This window comes from Strigops habroptila, chromosome 5 (genome assembly GCF_004027225.2).
Source record: "Strigops habroptila isolate Jane chromosome 5, bStrHab1.2.pri, whole genome shotgun sequence".
Taxonomy (NCBI): Eukaryota; Metazoa; Chordata; class Aves; order Psittaciformes; family Psittacidae; genus Strigops; species Strigops habroptila.
Window position 1 is genome coordinate 17,477,243 of NC_044281.2, and position 21,290 is coordinate 17,498,532.

The window sequence follows — 21,290 nt, forward strand, 5'->3', positions numbered from 1 at the left end:
TGTACACAGAATTTTAAGTGCTATTTTTTGTCCAGCTGGTCACAGCAGTATCTGTGTATCCACTACATGTTGTCTTTTCATTAACCCCAAATAATATTCATTTCCAATCTTTGTCACTTGCCGTTCATCTTCCTATTAACTCATTCACCAATTCTGAATAGCAGAGGCCTCTCTCGCACTTCACCTGCAGCACCGCCATAGCTAACCAGGGAAGAGCAGGGGGAGGAAAGCAGAGCACCGAGAAAGGAGTTCTTGCTTCAGGGCAGCATAATGCCAGGGACCATGATCCCATTGACTATCTCTTCTTTAAAAGGCAAGTGTAGCGGCCACGTGCCAGTACCAGAAGGTGGTCTTTGGCACTTAAACCTGGCACCATCAGGTGTTCCAGCCCTGACCCTGACACCAAGTATTAACAGTTGCAGTTTTGCAGAAGACACCGGGAAATGTAAACCCAGGTGACCCCGCTTGCACTGTGAGGCCACTTACCTTGTTCATACTGACCTGCTTGTTACCTGCCTGTCGGTCCATCCCCCTGCACACTCTCGGAATGCAAGGGCATGCCTCTGTTGGAAGCAAATGGTCAATACCAGCAGCTAAAAACCCAGAGGTTGGATTTGATTTGGCAAAGCACAGAGAACCTGAAGAGCTCCTGGGTTTCCCCCTGCCATTAACCAGGCTATCAAATGTCTGACATCTGAGATGTTCTCTCTAGCTGCAATATAAATACTCAATTACAAACTGGGTATAAAACAGAGACCTCAGTAACCCCCTGCCCTCCACTTCCATTTGTTCCTTGTTTCAGTGCTAACATGAAAGCCGAGGGCAAACAGCACCCTTAGAAACAGCCTTTGCAGGCGGTGCTGTACATGTACTACCCCCATGCTGAAAACCTAACACAGGGATACTTATTCCATTACCAGGATGAAAAGAGAAATGACAAAAAACCTGCAGTTAATGCAGAAGCCTTGTTCAAATTCCACCAGGCAAAGGATCAGTCTGAAGTAACTCACACCGCAACTCATACTGAGTTTAAACCAGTACTTTTTGTATCACCAACACAGTGAATGTTGTATTCACATCAGAACACCCAGCATCATCAAGGAAATAAATATTCCACGTTAGTTTAGTATATGCAAAACCATCCGATTGCAAACTAAATCCTTAATTTTATTGTTATTACTGAGGTACAGAGTATGTTCCCGAAGCCAAGAGCAACTGTGACATTGCCAAGTCTAACGCATCCCAATGCTGACCTTGCACGCCGACAACTCCCCATGCAGAGGCCACTTACTTTTTGATCAGAACATTCAGTTCTACAACCATTAAAAGCAAAGCTGAGGAGTGGGGCTGAACCACCAGTCCCAAGCTGGAAAGCTGATCCTGTAACTCGGTGTGTTGCAGTGAGTTAGGACCGCTTTGTGTTCTGCACAGCACTAAAGAAAGGTGATGGTAGCGCATTTTAGATGTGAGTCACTTGACAACATACACTTTATTCTGATACAAAATGGAAATATTTTTAACAATTTTCAATCCATTATGGATTATACTGAAATTTTAAAATTTCCATACTATTTTCAAACTTGTTTAAGCACAAGTTCTAAGATCTCAGCACACTGGCACCGTTGCTCTTCAAGTCTTTGCCAGTTATTGTAACATATTATTCTGTTTCCAATCTTGCGATATTATCTTCTACATGAAGGCCATTTTTCTTCTACGGAGATACTTGGATTACTTTAGTTCAGGAAAAAGCTAATCTTAGACAGAGATGTCAACCTGTAGCACCCACAGCAGAAAAAGAACCATCCATCAGATACCCGAATTTCAGAGAGACTCAAGATCTTTCATGCTCCACATAGCTTAAGATATAAACGCCCATCAGAGACCACAGACCGATACGTAAGTGAATATTCCACTGCGGTGCAGACAGTCTATGAAAACACATTAATGTCTTGAACACAGGAACCAAAGACAGCAAGTCAGTACATCACACAACCAATGCTTGAAAGACATGAGCATTCCCCTTCCTGCCTTAAGTATTTAAATGATATCAAAGTTAAGATGCTGTGTTTCATTTCAGGGTTCTATAATAACAAAACACTTATCACATCCGCATCAACCTGGGCCCCTTTTGGGGAAATACATTTTCACTTCTTGGAAGTACTGTTTGCTTTTAGATTAAGACAAAGGTTTAGGCAGCAAATAAACTTCTGTAGAACTGCAGCTTAAGGACCAATGCTTTGTTGACTTTACATCTTTACATCTCCATTTACAGCTGTTTTCAATAGCAGCCACTGCAGAAAAACCTACCCACAAACAAAAATTCTTAACTCTTGGAAGCACCTCTTGGGCAAAGATACATGCGTTTACCTTTGACAAGGTTTATTTCTGATCAAATTGGGGTATGAATAATTGAGATTAAGCAAATTAGTCTAACGGGAGTGTTATAAATCAAAGGGTGAAAATAATTCTGCCAGTGACTATCTAGCTCTACATGTGGTGCAAAAACCACCCTCCAGAGCACAGAACGAGTCTGCAGCAACGTAGACTCCTCTCATGCTAAGGCTGAGCTATGCTCTACACACAGGCCTAGTAATGGGATGCAGAGCAGAGTTTTTGTTACAACATTTTCAACATTCTACTGTTCAAAAATAGTAACACTTCCCCTCTCCCACAAGAACAGAGCCTTTGCCCTCAGCAGAGACACACTACTGCTCTTCCCCACTACCTGTTGCTATGTACAGGTGAGCTCATGAGGAAACCCTGCCCAGCAGCGGAAAAGCAAAGGTTTTCCAGCTCTAGGTGTAAGAAAGCAAGCTGTCACCTCAGCAGCTCACTGCCTGGCATGCTGTGCTAAGGAGGCTGTGACCTTACTGCACCAAATTCTGGCTCAACTTTGGCTAATCGAAAATGTTTGTCAACATTTGTCAAAAACACAAACAGTCATTGTGAGCTTTCCATCAAGTAGCTCCTGCTTACCTGAAAATCTCAACATCAATCACCACTGTAAGTTACTTTCAACTTAACTTTAATTCTAAGTTACAATGTCAAGAGTTTGCTTTCTGGATGTTTACAGACAGCAGGCAACAAGTTTAAATACTTGAATCAGTCTGTGAACATGACCAAGCTCCAGGTTAAACTGAAATGCAAGGGTTCCATTTGACTTTATTTTCTGAGTAACTGAAGCATAACCAATGCTAAAATAGAAACTGACTTCACAAAGCTAATGCAGACTCAAAAATGTATTGCCAAGATTAAATAGGTACTAGGCTACTCTAAATATAAAAGGAGCTAAAAATACTCCACGTCTGTAACGATCAAAGATGCAGAAAAGGAAATACATGTTCCAAGAGTTAAGAACCGATCTGCATTAAAGCAGGTTGATGAAAGATTCCTTTAATGCCATTCATCTGTATAACACAGTTGTGCTTCCAGCTGGGCTTCACATGACGGCATCAGCCTCCACTAAAGCCCCCTGCCTGGAAGCACTGAACATCTGAGGGAGCTCTTTGATTTGTACAAATGTAAACCCACCTCGTAGAGCCAAGACATGTTTACTAGGAGGGAACTTGCTGCCCTGAGCAGCACAAAGCGCCTTTACAGAGTTCCCATGAGACCTGGCATGGGCCACTTCCCATCTTCCCTGGCTGGGTCTCTGCAGGGCGCCTCTTTCCACCACAGGGCAAACAACAGCTTCTCCCCCCTCCCGCCCTCCTCCCCCAAGCACCCCAGTAACTTTTCAGAGCACGTAGTTCAAAGCATTTCTCATTTCTCTCTCGTTGATCTCAGACACACACCAGCTTTGTACCTGCCAGGAACAGAAGATTCTTGAGTAGCAATGATGCCAGCAAGCAACCCTCACCCAGAACAGGGAGCGCTGGATGACGGATGCTGGAGTACTTGCTCCTTAGTACTTAAGGCTTTCCTTGAGGCTGGCAAAGGAAAGCCTAGAAGGAAGTAAGGGTTAAACAAGTGTTTTACTATACACTACAATTCTTACCCAGTCAGAAACCTTCAACTGAAGAGGATGTGCAAGACATTCCCCATTTTGTCAAGCAGCAGCTTCTCATTCAACCTGAAAATTAAAGAAATTACTCTTACCTTGTTTAAAAAACCCCTGCTACTCTTTATAATTCATGAAAAATTTTAAAGGCAAACCTTACCTATGCTCATTGCCCTTCCTTTCAGGTCTAAATGCTAGACCTATTGATTTTGAGTCAACTCAAGTAGCTATCACTCAAGGAGGTTCCAAAGGGTGAAGAACTCTTGCTAGACTTTCTTCGATATTTCAGCTGTGATAAGCAGATTTAACTAGCCTTTGGGAAGCTGCTCACTATCAGCACAGTATCTTATGCCTTCACTTTTCTGGAAGTTGAAGCTGTTGCTCCTGCTGCCTCGTCATTCTTTAATTATGCTGACTTCTCCATACTCAATAGGCTGCTGAAGTCCTGTCTTAAGAGTCTCCTTAGCAAGTATGGGTCAGAGGAGTACATCCTAGGTTCTTTCAAGCTGGTTAATCACTGTCCTCACGGCTTACACTTTTCCACGTTACAGACAACATCTAAGCTACCCCACCCGCCTACAAAGCCGTCACTTACATCATCTCTTAAAAGGTTGCATACAGATCTTGTTCATAAAGTTTATTATGACACTATTTTTCAAAGTTAACATTGTTGTCACAGTACAGCTACAAGAGGCCCTGTTAAAAAGAACACTGTCAATACATTCTAAAAAATTTAGAAATACCAGATCAATTGTCAGAAGGGACATCAACCCCATCTTTGTTGTCCCTGCAACCAGATGCAGGCCCCAGGTACAAGTCTACACATCTTCTAAGCATAGTAATGTACAAAGCAAGTCGGTAGTTGGGTGGCTCACTCCCTAGTGAGTTGCATTTTAGTTTCCAATGTTTTCAAACTCCAAATGGGTTGTTTAAAAGATGCCTTTATTGAAGTACAGCCTCCCCCCCTCCCCAAGCCCAAATTAGTATGTACAACAACAGAAGCGTTTACTAAATCACCAATTCTTGCTTTAGCTTTAGAGATATTTTAAAACTGCACAGAAAAGAATAAGCAGACTTTTGAAATCCAGTTTGGAGGCTACCATCTTGACACCAGTTCCTTGTTTTAACGTACTGCAGTCTAAATACACTCCAATAACAGTGTTTAAATAACATTGTTTAATTTTTTTTTCAAACAACACACTCATTATTCTACTACTTCTTCAAATTATAATTCATTATTAATGACTGATGATGCCTCGAGCCATTTCATACATCTTTGCAGATTCATTCCTACACTGGAATTGCATTTACCTTATACTGCACATTGACCCAGAAGTGAGACAGGTGTAATTCCATTACCACATTGCCAAGTGTCTGAGCATTTCTTCTATCGACTGGGTCCCTACTCTTCTGAGTCTGAATGGACAGAAAGCACTGTCCTGGCAATGGTGGAGAGAATTGGCATCAGATGAGAAAAGGACAGGCTGCAGTGCCTTAATTTGGAGGTCAGAAGTGAGAATGAGGTACAATTTCTAGCCACATGTGCTGATAAGATTTGCTACTCCAGTGCAATAAAAAAAATCGAGTTGTCACACGCTATCGTTCTACCTGTGGGAACTCCAGACTGTACCAGTCTACATTGTGGCAAGTGTTTCTAGTCAGTAAATTACAACTAGATCGTGTTTTGTTTTATCTTCGAGCTCTCAGCTGACCGCAGACATTCGCAAGGGCAAAGGCTTGAAAACTATACTACTCAGAGCCCGTGGTGAAGGGGCTTTTGGAACGCGTTACCTGGGACTGCCAGTGATTACACCTGTGCTACCCTTGGCTCCCAGTCAGAAGAATGTGTCCAGAAAATTGCCTAGGGTGCATGCAAGAAAGTATATAGCCATTAAGTTATTGAGGAACACACCTATTACTCTCACTATGACACCTCATTTCATCGCAACAGGGCAGTCTGGTGTGAGGGAGAGGGAACCGGGGACAAAGGGGATGAAAATTCCAAACCACCCTCCCCAAAGTATAGTTTTATTGAAACAGAATCATTGTATATCCCAAGGAAACAGGCACTTGATTCCCCCCACCTTAACTTCTCGGGAATTACAATAAATATAAAGGTAAAAAGCAAGTTTCTTTTTCTCTTCACCCAAGACTTAAGCAACTGCAGTTATCCCTTGTACATCTCAAATGAGACGGGAGACAGCTTTAATGTGTCTAAAGTTGGTCTTGTTAAAATATTTATCATGCCTTATTTTCTTGAAGCGCTAGTACTAATACAGAACTACAAATTAAAAAAATATGCACAAACCAAAAAGTAATTTGAAATTTTCATTAAGGTAAAGCTTAGTTCTATAATTCACAAACACTAATTTGAGTAACTCAATCCTAGTTATACATCTAAACAAACTATAATGCAACATACAGATGTTCTCCCTCTGTATGCCTATGTAACTCATGTCATTGACAGTTACATATATACACTGAGACTAGACCCCTTAAGACTGCAAATCAATAGGTGTTTCTATTGTTAACTTTAAATTAATACAAAATAGTAATTGAGAAATGCATTAATCCTCTCTATTAACTAACAAGGAAACACCCTAAACTACATTTTATTTCTGTTATAGAATTCTCTGTACTAAATGTGGAAAAACTGAACTACACAAATATTGAAAAGTTAAAAATTCCTTAATTTGTTTATTCCTGGTACCACTACCACAATTTACAGGGCAATATACCTGATGTAATGGGAAAATAAAAAGAAAAAAGAAAGACAAAGCTACAACAGATATAGACCTCAGGAATGTACATCTAATCGACACTACATTGCATTAATCAATAGCTGCACTTTTTGCAAACTGTGGCTATGACAGTCCTGAACAAGAAGGGTTTCCTGTTTAAGCTGCAGTAACTTTTCTGACTATGGATCATCGCTCCTTCTGTGGCAGATTTTACAGTTCCTCTAATGCATTTGGGACGACTGTCTCAAAGTAACCTGCAGCTTTCCTGACAACTCCTCGCTCTCTCTCCTGCTAAGAACTGTAGCCTGTTGAATACAGGATAAGAAAATTATTACTCTCAGTGAACAGTTGTACATGATTAATCATCATTAGAAATATGCATTACACCTACCCTTTTTCTGGTAGCATTTTTAGAATCTTCTACCACCATAGCCCCCACTTCCACTTCCAGATCCATAACCACCTACAAAAAACAAGGTGTATATTGAAGTACAAGAAAAGCAAGAAATTTTAACTAGAAAAAAGGTTGTCTGTACAAAATCATATTTACCACCATAGGGACTGCCTGAACTTCTGCCACCAAAGCTGCCACCACCTTTCATGGGACCATAGTTGGATTGCTGCTGTCCACTGTAATTGCCAAAATCATTGTAGTTTCCACTTCCACCATAATTACCTGAAACAAATACAGACTTATAAAGTCATTTCTGTTCAACACTTAGGATGGGAAGCTTGCCGAATTATGATACCCGATGTTAATTCTAATAATTTAAAACCATTTAAAATAGAATTGTAAGCATTTTGCATGCTCCCTCTATTTGCAATGCACAAATGACAGAAAACCTGTTAGCATTTTGAAGATTAGAAACTGGTACTTCAATGGAGATGAAAAACATCACACGATATTAGAAAATTTATAGAGATTTGAGTAGGCGATCTCAACAGACCCCGAAAATGAACAGAAACACAAGTTTCACTGTCATTCTTCCACAGCCCAACTCCTTGTATGACAACAATGTAAACTACACGCAATTTATGTGCACCATGAAGTGACAGAACCTTAAGAGCCATGCTGCGTATACACATCAGAGTATGCAGATTCTGCAGCTTAACTCCCCACACTTGGGGCAAATAATTAAAAAGCTTATATAAACTTAGATTTATAGTCCCCACAAGGAGGATGTCATCTACACAATGTTAACTGGTATCTGACAGCAACAGCATACTTCAAACGGTCAAAAGCCTCAAAATTCTCCTACTCTATCTCCACACAGATTTACAGCAGCTGCTTTTTGCAAAGTTCCAGGCAAAACAATGTTGTTTTGTATATATAGTATATCAAAGCTGATTCAGATGGAAAAGAACTTTCCTTATGTAACATAGCCTTCTACATTAAGACCTAACTGTACAACTCATTTTAAGCAGTATTGCATTCAAGACGCTGTACAACTCAGACATGCCTGAAAAACAGAGACATCTAATTAAAACTGGCATCTTACCACCACCGAAATTTCCTCCTTCATTGTAGCCATCATATCCTCCTCCTCCACCTCCATATCCACCACCTGGGTTTCCATATCCCGGTCCTCCACCACCACCATAACCTCCTCTGCTGCCATAGCCAGGACCCCCTCCATAGTTGCCCCCTTTGAGTAAAAGAAGAGTCAAATTGAACACACCAAAGCTAAACTGGCAAGGAAATATCCATTCAAAAACAAAATCAAAACCAAACACAGGGTAAAAGAGTAAGAATGTCTCCTCCCAATGTTTTTCCTGTATTATATTCACTGCAGTTTTATCATCTATCTAAACTAAAAAAAAAAATCCCATTCATTTATGTATACCCTTGAAGAATGATACTTAGAATTTCATTCTGGCTCACAGAAAATACAGACACACTGCTACCACCACTGCCCCCTCGATGTGCAGTAACTGACCCTTTACACAAATGGCTTTGTCAGTACTGTGTATCATCCTCTCTATTCCTCTGAACTAAAACATCTCAAGTAGGCAAGATCCTCAGATGAATTCTTGTTCACAGTTTTTATCTAGACCTATAGCTTTATTTACATGTGTGTCAAAGCTACTGAAAATTCTGGTTTTCTAATCACATAAAGTATCTGAAACTTAGTATTCCAGAGGCTGACCTGGTCTCTGACATTTTGATGGAGTAATCCCAAACTGCGAGATAGTTGCAAAGAACTCAACCTAACTACCTATATCTGCTTATAGAACCAGGACATACATGATCACATGCTACTTCTTCCCCTATTTGTGTCCCACACCAAAAAACCCCCCACTACTTCCACAGCCATTTGGTAATTTCCACAGTTCTCTTCAGATGCATTTTGGATACTCATCCAAACTTAAGAATGAAAAATACACTACTGAGCCATGAGAGTCTTACAGTTGATTGAAAAGATTTCTCCTATGACAGTGGCTCACTGCTTTATTCAGTTTTAGTCATCTCAACTGACATCAGAATTTTCATTTAGTTCTCAATAATCATGAACAGCTGCTGCATGAACTTGTGAAGTGAGGTTATTTAAAAGGTAAATATAGAGGGGTTTTTTTTTCCCACCCATAATTTTCTGGGAAAAACGAAAACCCTTTAACTCTTCACAGCTCTACAATGTAGAAAACATTATTACCAAAGCAGACTTTGTTTTCAAAGCGAAGACAAGACTTAGAGCTAGCTATAACATATGGGAGAGAAGGGGGAGTGAACAATACACTTACCATCACCAAATCCATTGTATCCGTCACCACCCCCAAAGCTTCCTCTGCTCCCACCACCGCCACCACCACCCCCATAGCCTCCTGGAACACAAAACAGATGAGAATGTTTTCCTGAACATACATCCAGTGTTTAAGCCAACTGACACAAAAAATGGAAGAAAAAAAAGAAAAAGGGAATCACATTCTGTGTAAGCATTCCAGTTATTTACCTCTTCCACCAAAGTTTCCTCCTCTGCCAAAGTTCCCTCCACCGCCTCCAAAGTTTCCACGACCCATGAAGTTGCCTGAGCCACCCCCACGACCTACAAAATATTTTACTTCGATTACATTAATTGAAAACCAGTTCCCTACAATACCAATGTACTACTCCAAACTCACCTCTCTGAGAGCTAGCAGTCTGCATCTCTTGTTTTGAGAGTGCTTTTTTCACTTCACAGTTATGTCCATTTATAGTATGGTATTTCTGAACTAGAGAAAATGTGAAATAGGACAAAGTTAGAAAATCAAATCACTGAAAGCACTATGCTGTAAAACTCTCATAGAAAGGCACGTTCACACTTTTAAAAGGAACACTAAATCCATCCCACCTCTTACAATAGTAAAACCGTTGATTATGTCAACAGCTTACGTTCCACACACCGCTGCTCTGAAATCTACTGTTACGCTTTTATCCTGTAATTTCTCACTGAAGAGCTACATACCAACAATTTTATCAACTGTATCATGATCATCAAAAGTCACAAAAGCAAAGCCTCTCTTCTTTCCACTTTGCCTGTCTTCCATCACTTCTATGGTTTCAATCTTGCCGTACTTTTCAAAGTACTCCCTTAAATTATATTCTTCTGTGTCTTCTTTAATTCCACCAACAAATATTTTCTTTACTGTGAGATGTGCCCCAGGCTTTACAGAATCCTACAACACCAAAAATTCCATTCAGTGTTTTAAATTATTAGGTAAAGATAGGAAAAGAAGTTAACTTAAACACTTAACTTACCTCCCTTGAAACCGCCCTCTTTGGTTCAACCACGCGTCCATCAACCTTATGTGGTCGAGCGCTCATGGCAGCATCCACCTCCTCCACACAAGAGTAAGTCACAAAGCCGAAGCCTCTGGAACGTTTTGTTTGGGGGTCTCTCATCACCTGCAAAAAACATAGGGGGTACTCTGCATTTCTGTGCTAGATTAAGCACCTCTATCCTTTCAAAAGCACAAACTAGTATTTGACACTTTACCACACAGTCCGTGAGTGTGCCCCATTTTTCAAAGTGCTCTCTCAAGCTATCATCTGTTGTTTCAAAGCTCAGACCTCCAATGAACAGCTTTCTCAACTGCTCTGGCTCCTTTGGCTCATGGCCCTACAAAATCAAAAATCAGAAATGTATTTTGACTACAAACCAGAGTTAAAATTTCACAGAATTACAAAAAAATTATCCGTGCACATTATAACTACAAATAGGTGGAATACATTTACATAAAAACAATGACTTCTAATGGGTTTAGACAGCAGCATAGTAAAAACAATGAGGTGTGATTTTAATTAAAAGACTAACTAACTAAGTGCTCGAATGCAAACATCAGTAAAGAGATTTCAATATACTAAATAATTTGGTCTCTCCCCACCGCCCCGGAAGTATGTTCATTCTATGCCTATCTTATGTTCGAGTTGCATATTGCTCTGTAGGGATTAGCAATGAAGCACTACTACATAAAGGGAGGTTCTAACACCTTATGAAGCATAATCATGAGGAACTATAGAAAAATTTAAGAACACCATGTACAAGAAGAAAAGGTTATCGTCCAAACGGAGTGTCCAGTCCTTTGGGATATCCATTGTGAAAGGTTATTCTTATGCATTATGAAGAAATTTATCAATTCTTAATTCCTTAAAATTGTAAATTTTCTAGTCTGATAATTGTAAGTTGTATGGACGCAAGCAAGAAAGCATAAGTACATGTGTAGTTTTCAGTGTTACGGGAAATACCTCTCAAATGTGATTCAACATGGACTTATGTCTTACAGATAAATAATGCTTTGAGTAACGACCAATCAATGACCAGCAGCGGGTACAACTACTGGAGTAAGACTGGTACCTTAACAGGCATCATAAACCAAACAAGTATAACTGAATCTCTTGATAATATCACCTATATATGACCAGCCACTTTGTAAAATGTGCTATTTTCAGAGCCCAGTTTTACATGGCATAATTAAAGTGGGCTTACAAGTGCGTTGGTGTTTCTGCTCTTTCAGTGTTGCATGGGGGGTTTTTTTAGTTAGGCCAGGAATATCCTCGTACACTTGACTGGAGTTTATGAAAAAATATAACTTTCTCCCATCCCCAAGACAGAGAAGGCTTATGAAAAACCACCAAATTGAAATCTTATTTAGCAAGCTGGTACTTCTGTGTATGTAAAACACTCCACAACAAGGTGCTGGCCAGCTAAACCGCTGGCTAGCTATGCTGCGTATGACTTTAATTCTGCAGCATGAATGCATAATAAGTTTCACCATTTCTGCTGCAGTGGGTTAACCTACTCGAGATGCAGCATTAGCTGAATGCTGAACTACATAAAAGTAGCCAGACTGCTACGTGTAGATGTCTTGCTTCAAACCTGAAGGTGAAGTGCTTTAAGCTCTGCCACAGTTTAAATAAAGGGGGGTGGGTTGTTCTAGGGTTGGTCAGAAAAGTGTACGTCCCTTTGAGTGCAACACAACCACCCTAAAGAGCAATGAATATTATGAAGCAATATATGACAAAAGAATTTCTGAATAATATACTGCTTTAAGAAACGCTCGGTTTATGATGTTCCACTTGAAATACAGGAAACAATGCCTTAAGATTATGAAAAGCTGGCTGGGAAGTAACCCCTGCCCTTACTCCTGCTAAACTTCGTGCAGAAGAGCACCAACATTCTCAGTAACCTCCTATTTAAGGCACTAACTTTGTAGCTACGGGAACATTATATAAATAATTGACACTCAATGGTCCTGTGACTACAAAGTAAAGCTTCTTTTCTACTGAATTCCAAGTGACCTGGACTACAGAAATATAACCAGAAAATCTCTCTTCTAACTGTTAACTTAAAATCTTACAGGGTAACACATTTACTACATATAGAAACTGCTTTAGGTTAAGTGAAATACTATTTTCTGTTGCTAATTGCATTGTTTGGTGGGTTGTTTCTTCTTTAATTTATTAACAGTACTTCATTTTTATCTGGCTTATATTACAGCTGGGACTATTAACTGTTTCAAATTCTCCTACGCATTAAAGGAAATCTATTATGTGAAACTGTAGAGTTTGGAGTCATCCAAAGCCAAAACCCTTATGAGGCAAAACTAGACAGACTTTTTGCAGTTTTCTGGCACCCCTCCAGGCTATGGGGTTTTTAATTAGCAACTCGGACTGCTTTTAGCTTAAAAGAATGACCACAAAACTCTTCAGGTCACTCCTGAAAGGAAAAGTGAAGTATTTTTCTCCTTATTTTTATTATGGGCACATGAACTGCCATTTCATATGTGAGGAGAAACATCTGGTGTTACAGCTTCTTTATAGGAGAGAAATTAGTCCCAGAATACATCTATGTTATAGGAACTCTTCACAGACATAAAGGCAACATTTTCTTAGAGCATTAATTGGGGTTTTTTTTCAGGCAGTTTTTCTCACTGGGGATAAGCATCTCTAGGATTTTCCAAGCGCTGTCCTCTACCACACACGACATCATTTTTCAGTCCTTCTGCTGAAGTTGTTTATAACAGCAATCTCTACTGGGCGGCAAACCTTGCACAACACATCTCTCCCTTTCTCCCTAGTGTAGCTACCACAGTACTTCAACAAGACCAGCAGAGTCCCTCCTACTCAACTGATACTGCGGGCCAGCACGCCATTTTGCAGTGCTCCTTCAGTCGGGGGGGGAAGTGGGGGAAGGAGGAGGGGTAGCGATAAGAATGCCCAGCTAGCCTGCAGCCAGCAAGAAGCTTTGTTTCTCCCCCTAAGCTGTATAAGGGGCTTCCCAAACATATTAACAGGCTCTGAGAAGGCTGGGAACTTCCTTTCCAGCAGTGACTAGCGACTTCCTCGCTCAGGCCAAAGCCCTGCGCGGCACCGACCGCCTCCATTTTGTGAGCGAGCTTGTCTCCTCCACCCTCAATATGGAGCCGGAGGGCGGGGCTCGGGGGAGTGGGAAGGCGCGCAGCAGCGCTCGCCCCGCCGCCCGCAGTGGCACCATGGGAGTGTCCCGCTGCCTGGGCGGGGGGCCGGGAGCAGGGCGGGGGGAAATGGGGTGCCCTGAGCTCACCCTTCCTCACCATCAAAATCGAGCTTGTGGCTCCTGCGTCCTACCTAAAGCCCCAAGCACTCAGCACTCAGAGCCTAACTGCACCTCTCTCGTAAGAGAGGAAGAAAAAATGGCAACTGCCCTCCCCTCTCATGTAAAAATCCTAATCCTTGCAGAAGTGACAACACTGCTGCAGATACGTACTGCCTTTATTCCAAGTCTGCTATAAACTTAACTTCCATATGGCCAGGGTTTTGAATAGCCAGCCTTTTAGAGCTGCAGTATTCCTCTCTCAGGGCACTGTTTTCAGGTGGACCCCGGTGCATTGTACCTCTGTGAACACCAGCAAGTGTCCACCAAATGCCTGGCACCACACCTATGCTCATCTGCAGGTAGTCCTGTAAGACCAGACTGCTCCCTCTCCCCCCAGGCAGCCCAATCCCAGACCGCCTCCCTAAACGGGAAAGCCTACAGACAACTGTGGCCTCACCAACTTTCCCTGTGAACCGTTTCCTCCAGAAAACTAATAGCTTTTAAGCACATTCCAGGGCAAGCTACTTTTCTAAACTACAAGAGCTCATTTCCTAAGCAGCGAGTGACCCCAGTTACATTCTATCCAAAGTCCAAAGCAGTGAGACAATTGCAACATTCCTTCCAGAAGGACTTTACACACCATACTTCAATACAAAATAACCAAACGCTACCAGACACATGCAACCCAGACAAGGTTTGTTCTTAATTCAAGTGCACAGGCCCTCCCGCATTGCAGTAGTGTATCATTCCCGAAAATGTTGAACTAGCTAAAATATTCAGGCACCCTGGAAAAGTAATGTTAGAAAGCAAACAAGTCAAAAGGAACAATCAGAAAATGTCTCAGTTATAAGCTATACAAGCATCTTAAATACCCTCTTTGCTGATCTTAATATTGAGTTTATTTTCTAAAGGGTATCAAGACTTTTTCCCCCCTCCCGCTTCCACACCCTGCCCCACAGTAACTAGCTCCCATCCTCCCAGAACAGCCCCAACATCTTCTCTATACTACGCACCTTATTCAGTCTACGGTATTTCTGCTAGAAGCAAAAGAAAACAGTTATTTTTACTTAGTACAGCCTCCTTTCATGTGCAGTGACTATAAGGCAACCATTTTAATTAAAAAGAAAAAAAAAAAGATAAAAAAAATTTAAAAAAAGGAAAGAAAGAACCTGTCTTCATTCCCACTAAAAACAGGATTTTGAAGATAGGAAGGAATCAAGTTCCTGCTGATACTCTGAGGATGCATGAATTTCTTAATAATTACACCTTGCTTTTATCACAAACATACATTTAATCAGTTTTGTTAGAACAGAAAACTATAAAAGCAAAATTTCCCCACTATGCTTAACACCCCACCCCTTAAAATTATAAGTAATACACTGCAATTTAAAGTTACTCCGTCAGTCAATACAGGGATGAAGAAGGTAGAAAAAAAAAAAAAAGCTATGAATTAATACATCAGATAGAAATGGTTAAGTTGTGGGTTTTCTCATATTTTCCCCTTAAAGCTACTTTTTTAAACAAAAAAAGCAATCCTCTCACCTGTGAGGATCGTCTTCCTTTCCTCTTGTAGTCTTCCACCTCTCTCTCTTCCTTAAGAGCAGCCATTTTGGAAGGGTACTCTAACTCAGCCTTTCTTTTAGCTCTAGGAAACCTAGAAAACAGGTTGGATAAGTCAGTACTTACCCCAGTTCCTGTGAAGCAGGGCCTTCTCTGGCTGCAGCGCAGGGGTGTGGCTTTACAGGTGGAAACAGGAGATGGGGGAAAGTAGATAAAACCTTAAGAATTCAACAGGGTAGAGTGAAAATCCTGCCTATTTTGCTCACGATTAAGAAGAACTGTAGAAGGAACATTTGCTATCCTAGTAAAAGCTTTTTACAGCTGTTGGAATAACTAGGAACAAACTAATGCTAAAATCTGTAGAAAACAGCCTATGTTGATTACTGTCTTACATAACTATCATGATTAACAACTGGTACAGGGCAAGCAAATCCCACTTTTGGTACCCAAACCACTGCATAAATTCTACTTCTCTGGATTTTAAACCCCAAACTGTCTAACATTTTGCAAATACTGCTCATTAGAATTCTCTTATGTGTAACATACTGCAACTGGTTATCCAGCAGCCTGGAACTCTAGAGGATGTGTTAAATGTTTTCTGTATTGAAAAATACTTTCCACTTACACCAGTGCAAGAATCCCTTACTGATTCCACTCTTGCAACATCACGAATTTTAACAGTTGATCCTCAGCAATCTGTGGCACTAGTCATCTGCATTACTTTTCCTTCCAAATGATGTATTTGATTACTACCCTATACTCTCTATTTACATGCCAAACTTTTAATAACAACTGTTAACAAAGTGATACACATATTATTATAAAAATCAAATATTTCACAAGGTAAGTTCGATGAATGAACCCATATAGAAGCATTCAAACTAGCAAAACCATCATATTCCCTTTAGCCTTTATGTCAAGTTTTTTGAGATCAGCAAGTTATTTGTCTTACTATACTGTATTAGTATCTTTGGCTACAATTCCACAAAACTTTGGATGGTTCTTGAAACTTTATTACAGTAGCCAAAACACAATAACTACACAACATGCTTCTGTAAAACTACACTTGTGCTGTATCAAAATCATTGATATTTACAAGATCATGTGTATTTTTGTGGCACTTTTGTTTGTTCGGGTTATGGGTGTTTGAAGAAAGTTTTATTCCTGCAAACACTGCATAGGGAAAGGCAGGCAGATGTCTGCTAATGACCAATACGTACTGTTATTCAGACTGGAAATTATTATTTAATGTACATCCATGCTAAAATCCAGCTCCAAATTAAACTCGACTGTGAAATCATGAGTACCATGATTTAATGCATTAACAATTTTAACTAGTAAATTATGTAACATCAAAGTGTTTGTATTACCTTCAGTTCCGCTCTACACCACGCTAAACCTGCTCCTGAAATCCTTTAAATCAAACACCAGTTTGACTTAGGAGGTATTAGGATACTGCGCGTTTCAACTGAGCTGTTCCAATTCCTGAAGTCATACAGGAGAAGTATGAAATAGCATATTCACAATTCAAGAGCTTTTTAAAAAAGTAGGTGTATGGCAAAATAAAACTTTGGGAATTGTTAGGTAGGAAAGGGATATGCTTAAGTAATGAAACATATGCAGTCCCTCTCTGATTTTGTCACCTGCTGCTTTCTCCAAAGAGGCCCCATGCCAGCCACTTTAAAGCTATTGGACATGGCCTGTGCCACGATGGCCTCTGAAGGCCAGGATGGTCAAAACGGAGTTGTCTCCTTGCTGTCGCACACCATCAGCTGAAGTGGAACACAGCCCTGGTCAGCCCTATTCCTACTTTGCCTCATAGAATGTTGTTAAAAAAAGCTGTCATTATCAGCCTTTCTGTACCTAGCATCAACAAAACATTCAACTCTAAATAAAAATATTCAGAAAGCTTATAAGCTGAGTTAAACTAGCACTGAAAAGATCAGACACTACAATCTAACTACAGAACTGAAAGTAGTCTCAGAACAAACCTGTTATAATGAGAAAAAAGTCAGTAGGAGATGCTTCATTACTCACAGGAACTTACAGCACTAGTGTATCTCCTACAGAGACAAGAAGTTAATAGAAGTGAAACAGACATGCCCAGGCTGGAAGTTTACCTGTCCACTCACACAATACTATGGAGATGTACTGGTCTTTTCTCTAAATAACTACAGTTGGACCTAACACGCATACAGTGTATCATGCCAAACCTAAGAATTAAAGCAGCAAAATAACAGATTTTCAGCTCTAAGTGTGTTGGCAATTTATTCCCAATGCTAACAGGAACATCTGCTGGGGGGGGGAAGATATTAGCTTAATAACTTGTCTGACGGGTTTCCAAGCTTTACTGAAGCATGTTCAAATGCTTTGAACTCATCATCCCTCCCAGTCGTCGAGCTATTCAACAATCCTGAAGCAGCTAAAACAATTGCTTACACAGAAAGGTTATTTTTAGCTGTTTGGCTAGGGGATCCAGTTTCTTGTCTGCTTTTAATGCAAGTACAGAAACTACTGTGACCTGTTGGTTTCTCTGTTCTCAATTTTATAAGGTTTCTGCCTGCAATGAAAGGGGTAAAGACAAAAATGCCACACACAAAACCTGCACCATTTTTGCTCACCATACTCTACCTGAAATAACTGAGGAGAAAGAAAAAGAAAACAAAACAAAAAAACCTTAGGTTTTGAGGAGGAAAGAAAAACAACGGGGAATATCATGACAGTATTTCCCTCCAGGCAGGGTGTGGGTGATTGCCTGAGTGCACATTTGATCTCGACTTCATTCAAGCTGTGGAAAATATGAACCAAGGTTTGTGCAGGACTGTCTCTTCATGTTTCCCACCAGGATCATGGCAGGATGCCACCGAGTGCCATGGCTCTTATGCATGTGTGGTTGGGGGAGTGGAGCAATGGAAGTGGAGAGAGCTTTGCAGTATGCCTTCCCCCACCTCCCCGGCCAGCAAAAGCTCGCTACACGTGCTAGCCCCCTCGGAAATGGAATGAGGGGAGAAGGATACTGGGGAGGTGCTGCAAGATGTACCAGCATTCCTTAGCGAGAAGCACGAACACAATACTTTAGAACTCCGTTCCCAAGAAAATTAGTGGGAAAATACCCCTAGCGCACTACTCTGGGTAGCTTACATGGGCGGGGGGGGCGGTCAGGGAGGACAGAACAATGACACATGCATAGGGCTCACTTCTCCTCACTCTCGCCCGAATCTGCGCCTAAGTGTTTCGGTGTCCCGCAGGATAGCCGAGGACGCCTCTGCCGCCCACAGCTCCGTGCCAAGCCGAAGGCCAGGCCTCCCCCACCCGCACGCTGGAGGGCAGCGAAATGGCGGCCGCAGCCGCTGCGACCGAGGGGCCGCACGGCGGAAGCGCAGCCTCTCCCGCATCCTCCCTCTTCCTGCCAGCAGCCGCCATTGCAGGCTAATGCGCCATATCTCAGTGGAAAAGGGGGTCTGGAACGCGGCAGAAAGGAGGCGGCGGCCGCTCCGGGACACCAGCCGGAACCGCGAGGGGCACCATGACGTGCCTCCCCCTCCCCATCACTCCCCCTTCCCGCCCGGGGGCTCTGCCGGAGAATTAAAGCAGCTCTACCTCCGCGGGGGAGATGGGAGGGACGGGGGAATCAGCGGTGGGGAAGGAGGCCGCTTCACGTCCCCTTCCACCCCTGCCTCAGCCGAGGCTCGCAAGCCCCGCTCCCTCTACGCGGCGGGCAGTTACCTCCATTTTGTGACCAAGCTCGCCCGCTTCAGAACCAATATGGAGCCGAGAAGAAGAGCGGGGGAGGGCGGATGGGGGAGTCACGTGATGGAAGGCGGGCTCCAGGCACCGCGCGACACAGTGGAGGCGGAGGGGGGGGGGGGTGGGAGCGGGGTGGGTCGCGAGCCGCGCGCGCGCGCGCGGCGGCCGTTACCGCTTTCTTCTCAGAGGCGGCCGCCCCTCCCCTTCCCCCTCCCCCTCCCCCCGCGAGCCCTGGGCCGCACTATGGCGGAGCGGCCCTTTCCCTTCCCCCCGAGCGGGTGGAAAAGGACGGGAGCGAGAGCGGCCGGAGCAGAGCAGGGAAGGGCGGGAGGGAAGGTAGCAGAGGCGAGAGAAGAAGATAAGATATAACCGTGCCAGCGTTCAGCTCAAGCGCCTTCCCGCCCTCGTCGGTCCCACGCCGGCAGCCGGCCCAGCGCCCTCACCGCCGCCCGCTGTGGGAGTGGCCGCCCTCCAGCGCGCAGCCGCCAGTGGCGCGCGCAGGCGGGCCCCGCCTTTCCTCGCCACGTAGGGCCCCTGCCCCGCCCCGCGTGCGTGTCAGCGGCCCCCCCCCACCCCCGGCGCTGCTGAGGGGAGGGGGGGCGAGGGGAGACAAAACCCCTCGTAGGACAAGGGAAGGGAGGAAAGGAAAGGGAAAAGGAAAGGAAAAGCAAAAGGAAAAGGAAAAGGAAAGGGAAAGGGAAAGGGAAAGAGTGGGGTGCTTGCAGGGGGCTCCAGCAGGAGTGTCAGGGTTTGCCTGAGGCGCCCAGGACCTTTTCGGCGAAGTTACTTGTGTCCACGTACTGTTTTTATCCTGGAGACGCTGCAGAGAGGCAACTCAAAGATTGCTCTCCATAGGCTGTTCAGCGCTCACGCTTTGAAAGGGTAGGTTAGTGTGTTTCTGGTTGAGCACCAAAACAAATGCAAGTAATAAGTTTCACAAACCTCCGTAGCTTCTCCAGCGGAGGCGTTGCCTGTGTCTCTTAATGGCGTTTGTCATTATAAACTAGCATAGAGACTTAAAAAGAAAGGGTCTCCTGCAGTCATTCTGTCCGGAATAAAACATAGTTAATCACACACATAACGACTTTTTCCTTATCAGGAAAATGAAATAGGGGGAAAAAAGCATAAAAAGCTACACTTAAAAGTTTCTTCAGTCTTGGTTATCTGTAGCCTCTCAAAGTATCAGTAGCTATTTCAGTATGATATCCCAATTTAGAAGGTGTTGGCGCTGAGCATGTTTAAAAATACATCTATGCTCTACAAAGGAGTAAATCAGTTGGTGTGGTTTACTGGAAGGTTTGTAAGTGTGTACCTAAGCATGTGAAATGCTTGACTTAAAGGGTTATGAATCACTGGAACTTTAGTATTAGCTGCTAATTTTATTTCTTTATATCTTTACCCTGCCGGTCATACACAAAAAAACCCCAACCCAAAACCAAAAAACCCAAACCTCCAAAACAACAACAACAACAAAAACAAACAAAAAACCACCACAGAAAAGGAAAATATAATCTTTGACTTTCATATTAACATCTTTCATTTATATAAAAGCATCAAAACCTGTTTGATTAACTACAGAGAATTTTCCTAATATATAGAGAAATTCCCAATAGGTTTAGAAACGTTCTCACTGCAATTGTGTGCGGAAGTTGTAGTTTTTGTATTATTCCTATATTTTGATCTCTGTGAGAAGGCAGGTGACTTTCTAGAAAGTAAAACTCACTGGAAATCTCAGCAGCCTCCAGATACTCTTTGCATTTAGGCCTTGATTAGTTTGATTGTCATTCATTTCACAGTGAAGTGTCACTAACGGAGGCTGATTGTCTTGCAGTTTCATTTGGTTGGACAGCCATAGGCAGATTACATTTCAATTCCATAGTTTCAGTTCATGGTTGTCCTCCCATATGTGAAGTCAATTGTACAGAATGTAGTAATTCTATAATAGTGTGCTTACTGCACTGACGTAAAAGACAAGCCAGTAGATGAGGGAGATGCACATTTTACAAAGATTCACAGTTGCTGGTGAAAATTATCCACAAGTTTCAGGTCTTAGATGAAAAACTATAATTTTGATTTCAGGCAAACAATTTTCTGCAAGTAAACTAGGTTCCTTGTTACCTAGCAGAATATTGCTTCCCATTTTGGGTCACTCATTTCCATAAGAGAAAATGCAGCATTTCATACACCTGTGTC

General features: G+C 42.3%; 1 protein-coding gene across 22 annotated transcripts; it reads right to left on the minus strand.

Moving 5' to 3' along the window:
• Window positions 1–1,146: 1,146 nt before the first annotated feature.
• HNRNPA3 (heterogeneous nuclear ribonucleoprotein A3) lies at window positions 1,147–19,648 on the minus strand. 22 transcript variants are annotated; one of them, XR_003991454.1, is made up of 14 exons: window positions 19,468–19,632; window positions 15,333–15,444; window positions 14,804–14,827; window positions 10,713–10,835; window positions 10,475–10,621; window positions 10,182–10,392; window positions 9,859–9,948; window positions 9,690–9,782; window positions 9,481–9,561; window positions 8,241–8,387; window positions 7,292–7,417; window positions 7,133–7,204; window positions 3,998–4,072; window positions 1,147–1,773 (listed from the first exon to the last, which is right to left on the minus strand). XR_003991454.1 is itself a non-coding variant. In XM_030486472.1 (13 exons), the coding sequence occupies exons 2-12, from the start codon at window positions 15,396–15,398 to the stop codon at window positions 7,152–7,154; spliced, it is 1,161 nt and encodes a 386-aa protein (XP_030342332.1). In that variant the 5' UTR covers window positions 15,399–15,444; window positions 19,468–19,632; the 3' UTR covers window positions 4,623–7,046; window positions 7,133–7,151. The 22 variants fall into 22 exon arrangements, 18 of the variants coding, with proteins under 18 accessions (XP_030342332.1, XP_030342326.1, XP_030342328.1 ...); XR_003991452.1 differs by having other exon boundaries at window positions 9,690–9,797; XR_003991451.1 differs by having other exon boundaries at window positions 1,147–3,805; window positions 9,690–9,797.
• Between the last annotated feature and the right edge of the window lie 1,642 nt (window positions 19,649–21,290).